The 13,949-nt window shown below is 43.6% G+C and overlaps 1 protein-coding gene across 1 annotated transcript; it reads right to left on the bottom strand.

Moving 5' to 3' along the window:
• Window positions 1–348: 348 nt before the first annotated feature.
• PRNP (prion protein (Kanno blood group)) lies at window positions 349–1,548 on the bottom strand. The gene has a single exon (XM_077805900.1). It carries the CDS (start codon window positions 1,546–1,548, stop codon window positions 643–645), a length of 906 nt encoding a protein of 301 aa, XP_077662026.1. The 3' UTR covers window positions 349–642.
• Between the last annotated feature and the right edge of the window lie 12,401 nt (window positions 1,549–13,949).

The raw sequence follows: 13,949 nt of genomic DNA, 5'->3' as shown, positions 1-13,949 counted from the left end.
CAATTATCTGTAAAGAGGATTTTCATAAGTATTCTGCCTTTGCATCTTCCTCAGCCCCTAGATGACCAAAGAGGGCTTGTGAAGCCAGACAACAGTCTGAAGTCTTGAATTAGGCGAGCTGGAGAGGAAGAAGTCCAGTGGTGTACTGAAACGGAAAAACAGCTCTCAAAAGTGGTCTAGTTTAGAGGAGGGAAGATGAATGTGATCAGATGGCTCCTATCCGTACCAGAGTTTAAAGAATGAATTTGAGGAAGAGGGCATTTTGGTGAAGGCCACTTCCTTGTGTGATCACAAGGTCACGGTATGTCAGTATTAACTGATTTGTATTGGCTTCTAAGGTCTATTGCACCAGAACAAATGTGGAGCTAACAGATTGACTTTCATTTCCATTTGAAGTCTGTCCCTAATCTTAATTCTGAACAGTAGGTGTATAATCAGAGATAGCTTTGAAGAGACAGCTATACACTGTCAGCCTGTGTCTCTATGGTACAGTATTGATACCTATTACAGATCTTAAGATACTTCACCTCAGACACACACAAGCAAGAATGAGAGACCTCCACAGAAAGGCTTTTTTATATCTATTATTCCCGCTAAACGTTCGCACAGATCAGCAGCACGGTTCAGGTTGAGACTGCTTTCTTAATGCGTTACAAAAAAAATGACAAGCATGATGATCAGCATGAGCGATGGGTCAGAGAGGAGCAGATTGACACCAGAGGCCAGCTGGTACTGCTGATATTGCTGTGTGCACATCTCCTGTATCACGTGCGTCATGACTTTAACTTCTACCTGGGTCACATTTTGATTTTCATTGGGATCAATGTTGTATTGGGTCACTGTGATATTCACACAATCCCGCACAAACCTTCCCTCTGGCACGGAGCGGTCGTCGTATTGCTTGTAATACACCCTGTTGGGATAGCGATTGGAGTTTTCATTCCACCACAGCCGCTCGTCAGGATGGTCGAAATTCATGTGCATTCCTGACATTGCACTTCCCAGGGCGTAGCCGCCTAGGCCGCCCACCACGGCACCTGCCGCTGCCGCTCCTGCCACAGCTTTCATGTTGGTTTTGGATTTATCAGGCTTCCAGGGCTTCTGGTTTTTGAAGCTTGTTCCGCCACCAGCTGGGTTGTAGTGCTGCCCACCACCACCAGGGTTGCTGGGGTAGCCGGGATTGTGGGGGTAGCTAGGGTTCCTGGGATAGCCGGGATTGGGGGGGTAGCCGGGATTGGGGGGGTAGGCGGGATTAGGAGGGTAGCCGGGATTGGGGGGGTAGGCGGGATTAGGAGGGTAGCCGGGATTATGGGGGTAGCTAGGGTTTCTGGGATAGCCGGGATTGGAGGGGTAGCCGGGATTATGGGGGTAGCTAGGGTTTCTGGGATAGCTAGGATTTTGGGGGTAGCCAGGGTTGCTGGGATAGCGGTTGCCTCCTGTGTTCCCACCGCCTCCACCTTTACCCTTTCCTTTTTTGGAAAGGGAAACGTCGCTCCACATCACAACAAAAAGGATGACTACCCAGCAGGTTATCTGGTACCTCCCCATGGTGATTAGTCTGTAAAAGATAATTATTTGATTTAAAGAACAACCTGATGTATAAAAGTGTTTGATAGGCACAATATTGCAACCAGATGGTAGGGGGAGGTCTGCTCAGCCTCATTTATATTTGACTTTAAATAACCTCCCCATTAACAAATCCGCATTTACTAACAGTTACCATACAATGGTATAAGATACTTCAGCATTTCTTTGTACACAGAACAGGAGAAAGCTGTGACAGCAATCAACACATGTTGATTTTTCAGTGGGTGCAACTGTATTTCTAACCCAGAGAGAAGGAGGTCTTGCATGAGGTCTAGGGTCATGGTCTGCCTTTGGTTGCATCTACGGGGCTCCCATTACTGTCTGCATCCGAGGGCATTATTCAACGCTTGACTTGTGAAATCATTATCAACACACAATCCGTTTTAGATCGCTGCAGACTGAATGCATTGAATGTATATAAATATTAAAAACGCACTTAAATTACAGAAGCAATAGAAGTAAAAGTCAATTTGCTAAAAAGGCTATTTTCTCTTAACATGCACTTCATTCCTGTGGACGAGAAATGCCAACCAATGAAGAAGAAAGAACAGACCTGATATATGATACCTAGTGGAAACGGACCTTGTTACTTCTGCTATATCTGACCTGTTAAATTAGCTGCAGTTTAAATTTAAAAGCACATTCACTTAAACCTGCTCTGCAATATTTTATGCTAAATCACAAGAGGAGATTTTGCTCCTTGTAAAGGGGTATGTGTGGGTATGGGGGAAAAAAACAAAACAAATACAAACCAAATCTCAAATTTGGAGGAATGAAATTTAAAAACATAGTTTAGAAAAGCTGTTTCTTGCTGCTGTTTTGAAGTGTACACCTGGGTTCTGAGTTAGAGGTGCTGAATATCCTCACCTCCCATAAGCTTCAATGGGAGTAGTGGGTGCCTTACTGATTTGACCTTACGGATTTCTTCAAAAGGAAAAAAAAATCCTATTTTTGAGTGTTCACTTTTTAAAAAAACCTTTTAAAATAAAAAGTAACTTGAACACACCAGGATTGATGTTCGACAGGGGGGAAGGATAGCTCAGTGGTCTGAGCATTGGCTTGCTAAACCCAGGGTTGCGAGTTCAATCCTTGAGGGGGCCATTTAGGGATCTGGGGCAAAAATTGGGGTTTGGTCCTGCTTTGAGCAGGGGGTTGGACTAGATGACCTCCTGAGGTCCCTTCCAACCCTGATAGTCTATGAGTCTCAGATTTGTCATCTAAGAAGAATGGCTCAGGTGTGGAGATCTCTCCGATCCTCTATTATAACGGCAGGAGGGACAGCTCAGTGGTTTGAGCATTGGCCTGCTAAACCCAGGGTTGTGAGTTCAATCCTTGAGGGGGCCATTTAGGGATCTGGGGCAAAAAATTGGGGATTGGTCCTGCTTTGAGCAGGGGGTTGGACTAGATCCCCTCCTGAGGTCCCTTCCAACCCTGATATTCTATGACAGACCCCAGTTAAACCATGATTTCTACAATGCTCATAAACATGCCATTCTCAAAGTACAGCTGTCACCTTTAAAAATCTGAGTACTTGGAGTGTTACTGCACATGGTATCTGAGAGAGTGCCGTATTTCCCTAAACTTATGACAAGTAACTACAGTGTTTCACAGAACTGGGCTAGCAAGTGGACGGTCACGTATAAAACTGTAAAATGCCACTTTAAAGAAGCATAATAAGAAATGGACAGTACATATTATACAGATCTCTTTCCCAACACCTTTCCACCACTATTTTCGAAAATTAACATTCAAGCTTTGGACATCAAAAAAGACAATGGTGCTGATTCTGTGGAGAAAGAGGTGGTTTGGGACTATTTAGAAAAGCTGGACGTGCACAAGTTCATGGGGCCGGACGAGTTGCATCCGAGAGTGCTAAATGAACTGGCGGCTCTGATTGCAGAGCCATTGGCCATTATCTTTGAAAACTCGTGGCGAACGGGGGAAGTCCCAGATGACTGGAAAAAGGCTAATGTAGTGCCAATCTTTAAAAAAGGGAAGGAGGAGGATCCTGGGAACTACAGGCCAGTCAGCCTCACCTCAGTCCCCAGAAAAATCATGGAGCAGGTCCTCAAAGAATCAATCCTGAAGCACTTACATGAGAGGAAAGTGATCAGGAACAGTCAGCATGGATTCACCAAGGGAAGGTCATGCCTGACTAATCTAATCGCCCTCTATGATGAGATTACTGGTTCTGTGGATGAAGGGAAAGCAGTGGATGTATTGTTTCTTGACTTTAGCAAAGCTTTTGACACGGTCTCCCACAGTATTCTTGTCAGCAAGTTAAGGAAGTATGGGCTGGATGAATGCACTATAAGGTGGGTAGAAAGCTGGCTAGATTGTTGGGCTCAACGGGTAGTGATCAATGGCTCCATCTCTAGTTGGCAGCCGGTAACAAGTGGAGTGCCCCAAGGGTCGGTCCTGGGGCCGGTTTTGTTCAATATCTTCATAAAGAGGATGGATCTAGACTGTTCTCAGTGGTAGCTGATGACAGAACAAGGAGTAATGGTCTCAAGTTGCAGTGGGGGAGGTTTAGGTTGGATACTAGGGAAAACTTTTTCATTAGGAGGGTGGTGAAACACTGGAATGTGTTACCTAGGGAGGTGGTGGAATCTCCTTCCTTAGATGTTTTTAAGGTCAGGCTTGACAAAGCCCTGGCTGGGATGATTGTTAGGATATAGATATTCAGGCCTGTCTGTAAAGGCCTGTACTTTAAGAATTTAGGTGTATTCTTATCACTTGGCTAGTTAGAGGTATAAAAGAATCAAAATCACTGTCTGCCAATGTAAGGTCCTTCTCTTACTGTGACAGTCTGGGGCCCTGTTCTTAGGCTAAGGCCTTTGGCTAAGCAGCAGAGGCAGCCATAAGCTGGGAAGCGACCGGTCACATCCTCACATTCCAAAGTAGTCACATGGAAAGAAGGTGCTATTGGGCTGTTAGGAATACAATCCTGTCCTGATAGTGCCTATCAGCTCCAGAGAAAGGGAAGTGCCTAGAAAATGTAAAAGAAAACTTAGTTTGATAGCATCCTGTCTGGCAAGAACTCACTTATCAATACTGGGATGTGAAATCCTCACTTCTGTATTGTCTTGCCATTATAGTTCCCACTTTGCTATTGTCTGTATAATCTCTGTCTGGTTCTGTGATTGTTCCTGTCTGCTGTATAATTAATTTTGCTGGGTGTAAACTAATTAAGGTGGTGGGATATAATTGGTTACATAATCATGTTACAATATGTTAGGATTGGTTAGTTAAATTTTAGTAGAATGATTGGTTAAGGTATAGCTAAGAATATTACTATATAAATTAGGGGCAAACAGGAAGTAAGTTGGGATTCGGAAATAAGGAAAAGGAACTTGTATTTAAGCTTGCTGGAAGTTCACCCCAATAAACATCGAATTGTTTGCACCTTCGGACTTCGGGTATTGTTGCTCTCTGTTCATGTGAGAAGGACCAGGGAAGTGGGAGAGTGAAGGAATAAGCTCTCTAACAATGATTTAGTTGGGGATTGGCCCTGCTTTGAGCAGGGGGTTGGAGTAGATGACCTCCTGAGGTCCCTTCCAACCCTGATATTCTATGATTCTATGATTCTCATTTACATCAAAGCCTCTATTTAGATAGGTATAAATTATATTTACATATGTCAATGCCTTTGCACTATTGCAGCAGTGTAAATGAGAATCGGGCCCCATCAGTCAAAAAACATCACAGGAAGCCTGCACAACTCTTATCAGCAAAAAGACAACAAAGCATTGATGAGAAAAGTCTGGGCATATCGAGATAGTAACCAGGTTTGCAACAATATTTCGCAGTAAAAGGAAGAAGACACGCACGCTCTTTTGTGATGCAGAAGTTCCAACAGATTCAGCTCAGAACTGAGTTCAGACAGAAAAAAATGATCAAACAACCCTCAACGTAAGAGCAAAAAATGCATTTTTAACAACAAGCCATGAGAAAAGTCATGTATTGGCAGCTTTACAATGTCAGGGGGAGGCGGAAGGAGAAGACATCCAATTACTGTGTATTTCCCAATGTTTGTGTCTCAATCACTGCACATTGGCAGGATAAACGCTAAGGAAAGTCCAGAAAAGACACTGAGGACCCATTTCCACCAGAATTAAGAACTGTCCTAGCTGAAACCTCAGCTCCTTCCTAAGGTGTAAGTGAATGATCCACCAGAAGCCAAAGCAGCGTTGATTTGATTGGCTTCTGTGTGTTTGAATCAGTTCATCCTTCGTTCTTCCAACTGGACCTACACTTGCGAGGCAACAGTGTGCGGAAACTGACATAATTCCAGTCTCCAGTGCTGGTAGGGTAGGAATCTTGTCAGCTCCAGCTCACTGTTGGCTCTGGAAAGCACAAGGTACAAGCACTAACATGCAGTCCCAGCAACGCTCGCTCCACATCCTTGATCAGCTTTTGGTGTGTTCAGCGGTCGATGAGCAATTTCTAGTTTGTCACATGCCATGGCACAAACACAAGCATCATCTAATGAAGTGAAAGCAGGAAGAGAGAGGGGAAAAGGCCTTATACTAGACAAAGATTTGGCTGAAGCGGTGAGCCATCCAGCAAGCTTTAAGGCTAACATGCTGAGTGGCTGCCAGAGGAAACCAGTTCCAGTCAGAGATGCTCCAGCAAAAATATCCTCCCTCCTGCCCCAAGAAGGCACAAAGGCACCTCAGGTTATCTTCACCATCACAGGGGAAAAAAGCAGTCTGAAGTAACCAATTCCCACATCATATTTTAAAGGGACAATGCCCACCCAAAATCTAGCCTAAGTTAAGAGCAGTTTCAGATGCTACACCTGCCCCAGTTTTTGAGGATGTTTACAATCACATTTCTATTTTAAATGCTTTTCATTCCCCTGTTAATATGTGCAAATTAGACACAAACACTAGGACAAAGTGTCCATCTACAAAGTGCCATCAAGTGTACAAAGCAGATAAACTGGAATTTATTTTGTAGTGTAGGTCTTAACGTTAGGACATGTCTTTGCTGCCAGAAAAGGTGTGTTTTATAGTGGGATAATTTATGTGATTTAGTGTCCTCACTGTGAAATCCTCGCAGAGACAAGGCAATGTAGTTCTTACTGTGATACAGCTAGCTGAAGAGAACCATGGGCAGCGAATATAGCCTTGACCTGGCCTAGCTACATCTCAGTAAAAGCGACCTGTGTCTTATCTTATGAGGATTTTACAGTTGGATAACTAACGCACGTAATCCCACTGTAAAAACATCCTTTTTGGCAGCAAAGACAAGACAGCTGTAGCAACAGTAGGGCCAGATGTATAAAATAAAAGGTTTGCAAATATAGCTATCCCAGGAAACCCTCCCAGCGTAGATGCATCTTATAGCAGTATAGCTGCCTTGAGCAAGCTCAACGATAACTAGCAAAAGGACTTTATGCTGGTATAACTTTATTTACACCAGGGGTTTTGCTGTTAGAGAAATATAATTTAAAAAAAAATCACACCTGTAATTGAAGTAATAATCCAACAACTACCTTCTACAATCCTTGTCTTCACTAGGATTTCACCTCATGTTAGTTATTAGGTTGGCTAGCAAAAAGTAAGAAGAATACTTTCTTGTTCCTAGTGTGGACACGCTTGCTCCAAGAACTTGTGGTGTTCCTCCCTGTATCAGGTGTGTTCCTTTTAGATTACAAAACCAACTACACTACTCAAAGTAAAGATGTACTATCAGTTTGTATCAAGATATAATTCCCCCTATTCTTTCTGTTCCCTGCTTTACACGGACTAATACCTTATTTGCTTATCTGACCCCTACTGAGAGGGAATTTTCACTCCATTGTCCAGGAAGAGCACCAAGGTTGGGCTTGTCAAAAGAGTCTAAGGGAAATGGGCACCCAACTCTCATTGTACGTTGATGGGAATTGGGCTCTTGTGCAAATCCCAGATCAAGTCCTGGTCTAACTAAAATTAATAGCAAATCCTAACTTCAGTGGGGCCAAAATTTGTCCCTAGATCTTTTCCCTCCTCAGACTACAATGAATTCGGAACCCATCAGGACATAGGAGAAATTTCAGTTCATTCTTCTAATGGACATTACCCTTCACAAGTGTGGGCTGACTTTACTCTGTGTTTGTGGTGCCCAATTAACTACATCAGTGAAATCCTCCCGAAGACCCTCCGTGTCATTCCTTAGTCTTGAGTAACCTCACTTACTTTGCCACCTCATCATTCACGGCTCCCCCTTCCAGATGGTTAATAAATATACTGAATAACACAGGCCCTAGTTCTATTCCATAAAGCACACTCTCTACTTTTAATAACAGGTTTCAGAGTAGCGGCCGTGTTAGTCTGTATCTGCAAAAAGAAAAGGAGCACTTACGGCACCTTAGAGACGAACAAATTTATAAAATAAATAAAATAAATTTTTGTTCGTCTCTAAGGTGTCACACGTCCTCCTTTTCTTTCTACTTTTAATGTCTCTCCATGCTGAGAACTGGCTACGTATTCCTACTCTTTGCTTCCTTTTATAGTGAAATGAGTCCATGCAAATTTCTATCAATCAGAGAGAGTGCCAAGAATGGAGAGAGATGAGTCCTAACAAAGCACAAGGGTGATTAAAGCATGCAGATGAATATGGAATGCTGGAATAGGGTAGCTGGCCCCTGAGGGACTTCAGGCACCCAGTCTAGCTGTGACAGGCTGGCTAAGGAGAATGAGCCAACCCAGATCCACATGTGTGTAGTTAATTACCAAGGTGGCCGTTAGTTTTGGAACACCTGGGCCTAATACAGGCTTCTGAGGGCTCGGTCAAGAGGAGAGGAAGCTTCTCAGATGAGCTGATTAGAGAGCCCAGAAAAGGAGATATAAGAAAGGTGCTCCAGGAGAAAGCAGGTGTCCAAAGGGCTAACAGGGCGAACACCTAGGGAGGCCCGGTCCCAGGGAAAGGACCTAACCAGAGAGTAAGAGGGGGTCCAGGTCGTTAGGGAAGAGCGGCAGGGGCATGATCTCTGCAGGGGCCCTGAGTCAAGGGAAGGAACCCGTCCACAGGGGATGCCCGGAGGCGTGACTCCAGTGGAGGATCCCAGGTCGAGAGGGCCTTACTAGTGAAAGATCCTAGACAGAGGAGAAGGAGGAGGAATTCAGGTTGGGGAAGACTGACTAACATTAACTTGCACCCCTTTCTCCTCTTCCCACTCCCATCAATAAGATGCTGGAGTGAAGGCTTGTTTGCATACCATGTTTCACCTCTGATTAAATGAACTAGATCCCTCAGGGAGCAGTGTTATCTATATACAAGCCTCAAGGAAATCCTTGATAGTCTACAGGGGGAAACTGAGGCAGAGACGCAACTGTGGTTCTGCACTCGGCCACCAGGGGTGAGTGCCCCCATACCAATCACCCATTTACTTTTCTTTAAGTGCACCAATGAAGCAGTACGCTACATCTAAACAACTGAAACGTGTACAATTTTGGCTCAGGGAAATAGATACGATGGTTCTTGGCTTCTGTTTGTAAGGGGGGGAAAACAAATCGGCAATTTCTCAGCACAAGAGAGAACCTATGAGCCCCAGGAGGATACAGGATGGGTTAAAGAGGATTACAAGGGAGAATAGGAATGGAGAGAACTTGCAGCCAGAGGCAACAGGGGATAGACTAGAGAATAGCATCGTCACCAGGAAAAGGCAGGTCTATGTGATCGGGGACTCTTTACTGAGAAGAATAGACAGACCTGTAACCAGAGCAGATCCAGAGAACAGGAGGGTGTGCTGTCTTTCAGGTGCTAAGATACGGGATGTAGACCTGAGGTTGAAAAGGATTCTAAAGGGAGCAGGAAAGAATCCCCTAATTATCCTTCATGTGGGAACAAATGATACGGCTAGATTCTCGCTGGAAAGTATTAAGGGACACTGTGCTAGGCTGGGGAAGACGCTTAAGGAAATCGAGGCTCAGGTGATCTTTAGTGGGATTCTGCCTGTTCCTAGACAAGGGCAACAAAGGTGTGAAAAGATTATGACTATTAACAGATGGCTTAGGCAGTGGTGCTATAAGGAGGGCTTTGGGATGTATGGCCACTGGGAGGCATTCATGGACAGAGGACAGTTCTCTCGGGATGGACTTCATCTGAGTAGGGAAGGAAATAGACTTCTAGGATGGAGGCTGGCTCAACTGATTAAGAGAGCTTTAAACTAGGCATTTGGGGGAGATGGTTGGGAGATGTCCAGGTAATCTCCACGCCAGATTTTAGCATTGAGAGGAAAGAAAACCAAGTAACAGAGGATACAGCCGTGGGCAGTGTAGATACCAGTCTAACAGGTTATACTGGTTGTAGAATGACCGTGCCTAATAGGGTACAGAATGTGAGTGAGGCCAAACAGCAAAAATTAAGATGTTTGTACACCAATGCGAGGAGCCTGGGTAACAAAATGGAGGAACTAGAGTGACTGGTGCAGGAAAAGTGAAACTAGATATTATAGGGGTAACAGAAACATGGTGGAATAGTAGTCATGACTGGACTACGGGTATTGAAAGGTATGTGCCGTTTAGGAAAGACCAAAAAAAAGGTAAAAGTGGTGGAGTAGCATGTATATCAATGATGAGGTAGAATGTAAAGAAATAAGAAGCGATGGAATGGATACGACAGAGTCCGTCTGGGCAAAAATTACATTGGGGAAGAAAACTATTAGAGCCTCCCCTGGGATAGTGCTTGGAGTGTGCTATAGACCGCCGGGATCTCATCTGGATATGGATAGAGCCCTTTTCAATGTTTTTAATAAAGTAAATACTAATGGAAACTGTGTGATGATGGGAGACTTTAACTTCCCAGATACAGACTGGAAGACGAGTGCTAGTAATAATAATAGGGCTCAGATGTTCCTAGATGCGACAGCTGATGGATTCCTTCATCAAGTGGTTGCTGAACCTACTAGAGGGGATGCCATTTTAGCTTTGGTTTTGGTGAGTAGTGAGGACCTCATAGAAGAAATGGTTGTAGGGGATAATCTTGGCTCAAGTGATCATGAGCTAATTCAGTTCAAACTGAACGGAAGGATTAACAAAAATAAATCTGCGACTAGGGTTTTTGATTTCAAAAGGGCTGACTTTCAAAAATTAAGGCAATTAGTTAGGGAAGTGGATTGGACTGAAGAATTTATGGATCTAAAGGTAGAGGAGGCCTGGGATTACTTTAAATCAAAGCTGCAGAAGCTATCGGAAGCCTGCATCCCAAGAAAGGGGGAAAAATTCATAGGCCGGAGTTGTAGACCAAGCATCTCAGAGAGGTGATTAAGAAAAAGGAGAAAGCATACAAGGAGTGGAAGAAGGGAGGGATCAGCAAGGAAAGCTACCTTATTGAGGTCAGAAATTGTAGGGATAAAGTGAGACAGGCTAAAAGTCAAGTAGAGTTGGACCTTGCAAAGGGAATTAAAACCACTATAAAAGGTCCTATAGCCATATAAATAAGAAGAAAACCATGCAAGAAGAAGTGGGACCGCTAAACACTGAGGATGGAGTGGAGGTCAAAGATAATCTAGTCATGGCCCAATATCTAAACAAATACTTTGCCTCAGTCTTTAATAAGACTAAAGAGGATCTTGGGGATAATGGTAGCATGACAAATGGGAATGGGACAACTGGAGGTAGATATTACCATGTCTGAGGTAGAAGAGAAACTCAAACAGCTTAATGGGACTAAATTGAGGGGCCCAGATAACCTTCATCCAAGAACATTAAAGGAATTAGCACATGAAATTGCAAGCCCATTAGCAAGAATTTTTAAGGAATCTGTAAACTCAGGGGCTGTACCGTATGATTGGAGAATTGCTAACATAGTTCCTGTTTTTAAGAAAGGGAAAAAAAGTGATCCGGGTAACTATAGGCCTGTTAGTTTGACATCTGTAGTATGCAAGGTCTTGGAAAAAATTTTGATGGAGAAGGTAGTTAAGGACATTGAAGTCAATGGTAAATGGGACAAAATACAACATGGTTTTACAAAAGGTAGATTGTGCCAAACCAACCTGATCTCCTTCTTTGAGAAAGTAACAGATTTTTTAGACAAAGGAAACACAGTGGATCTAATTTACCTAAATTTCAGTAAGGCGTTTGATACCGTGCCACGTGGGGAATTATTAGTTAAACTGGATAAGATGGGGATCAATAGGAAAATTGAAAGGCGGACAAGGAATTGGTTAAAGGGGAGACTACAACGGTTCCTACTGAAAGGTGAACTGTCAGGCTGGAGGGAGATTACCAGTGGAGTTCCTCAAGGATCGGTTTTGGGACCAATCTTATTTAATCCTTTTATTACTGACCTCGGCACAAAAAGCGGGAGCGTGCTAATGAAGTTTGCGGATGATACAAAGCTGGGAGGTATTGCTAATTTAGAGAAGGACAGGGATATCCTACAGGAGGATTTGGATGACCTTGTAAACTGGAGTAATAGTAATAGGATGAAATTTAATAGTGAGAAGTGTAAGGTTATGCATTTAGGGATTAATAACAAGAATTTTAGTTATAAGCTGGGGACGCATCAATTAGAAGTAACGGAGGAGGAGAAGGACCTTGGAGTATTGGTTGATCATAGGATGACTATGAGCCGCCAATGTGATATGGCCGTGAAAAAAGCTAATGTGGTCTTGGGATGCGTCAGGAGAGGTATTTCCAGTAGGGATAAGGAGGTTTTAGTACCGTTATACAAGGCACTGGCGAGACCTCACCTGGAATACTGTGCACAGTTCTGGTCTCCCATGTTTAAGAAGGATGAATTCAAACTGGAACAGGTACAGAGAAGGGCTACTAGGATGATCCGAGGAATGGAAAACTTGTCTTATGAAAGGAGACTCAAGGAGCTTGGCTTGTTTAGCCTAACTAAAAGAAGGTTGAGGGGAGATAGGATTGCTCTCTCTAAATATATCAGAGGGATAAATACCGGAGAGGGAGAGGAATTATTTAAGCTCAGTACCAATGTGGACACAAGAACAAATGGATATAAACTGGCCACCGGGAAATTTAGACTAGAAATTCGACGAAGGTTTCTAACCATCAGAGGAGTGAAGTTTTGTGAAGGGTTAATGTTTAGCTATTCCACCTGGAAGCAGGCGGGGCACACCCTGACTGTTTCGTAGAAGCAATGCACACATTGCTCTATCCAAGGACAAGGGCTAGATATGAACCATGAGAACTTGATTGTTTGGACAGCAACTGTGGGAGGCTTTCTTAGCCTGGGCTCAAGGCCTGAGAACCAGGATTGTAGTAGTTAAAGGATGGTAACTAAGTATATGAATCAACGTCATACATTCCTTTGTGTAGCAGTGTGTAATGCTTAGGGGGAGAAATATAATAAAAGGAGAAGATGGAAGGCGGGGGGGAGAACAGCCCATCTCCGCTGACCAGCCTGCTTGCTTGCATAAAGCTGTGCTCTGTCTCATCACTGAACCGCCACAGTTTTGGAACAGCCTTCCAAAGGAAGCAGTGGGGGCAAAAGATCTATCTGGCTTTAAGATTAAACTCGATAAGTTTATGGAGGAGATGGTATGACGGGATAACATGGTTTTGGTAATTAAATATTCAGGGTAAATAGGCTCAATGGCCTGTGATGGGATATTAGATGGGGTGGGATCTGAGTTACCCAGGAAAGAATTTTCTGTAGTATCTGGCTGATGAATCTTGCCCATATGCTCAGGGTTTAGCTGATCGCCAAATTTGGGGTCGGGAAGGAATTTTCCTCCAGGGCAGATTGGAAGAGGCCCTGGAGGTTTTTTGCCTTCCTCTGTAGCACAGGGCACGGGTCACTTGCTGGAGGATTCTCTGCTCCTTGAAGTCTTTAAACCACAATTTGAGGACTTCAATAGCACAGACATAGGTGATGTTTTTTGCAGGAGTGGTGGGTGAAATTCTGTGGCCTGCGTTGTGCAGGAGGTCAGACTAGATGATCATAACGGTCCCTTCTGACCTAAATATCTATGAATCTATCTGTACCCTGGTTCACCACCATGGTTCCTCTTTCCTCAAGAAAGATTTGATTTGTATAATACACTGTGCAGAGAAATAATGTGCAAAGAAATGTTAGACTCATGATAGAAACTTCTTTATTTCTAATGCTGAAAAAAACATTTGGCAGGGCAGTACATACAGGAGAGTAGGGTCCATACGTAATGCAGTCTTGAATTTTTAACGTACAGTAGCTTACGTCTCTCCGAGTGCTGCAGTTGCCATGGCAGAGGCAGGTATTTGTGGCACAATGTTATTCAATACATTATTAAACCACACCAAAAAATCTGAGTCAACTGCTGGTTTGACCTGAGTGTTCCTTAATTAAAGTGCTTATTTAAAACATACGACAGCTTAAGTGGATCACAGTATAAACCCTGCAAGTGGCTGACTATGGTTACATAACCT

Source organism: Eretmochelys imbricata, chromosome 26 (assembly GCF_965152235.1).
Source record: "Eretmochelys imbricata isolate rEreImb1 chromosome 26, rEreImb1.hap1, whole genome shotgun sequence".
Taxonomy (NCBI): domain Eukaryota; kingdom Metazoa; phylum Chordata; order Testudines; family Cheloniidae; genus Eretmochelys; species Eretmochelys imbricata.
The sequence above is the reverse complement of the archived record's forward strand: the minus strand, read 5'-3'. Positions and strand labels throughout refer to the sequence as shown.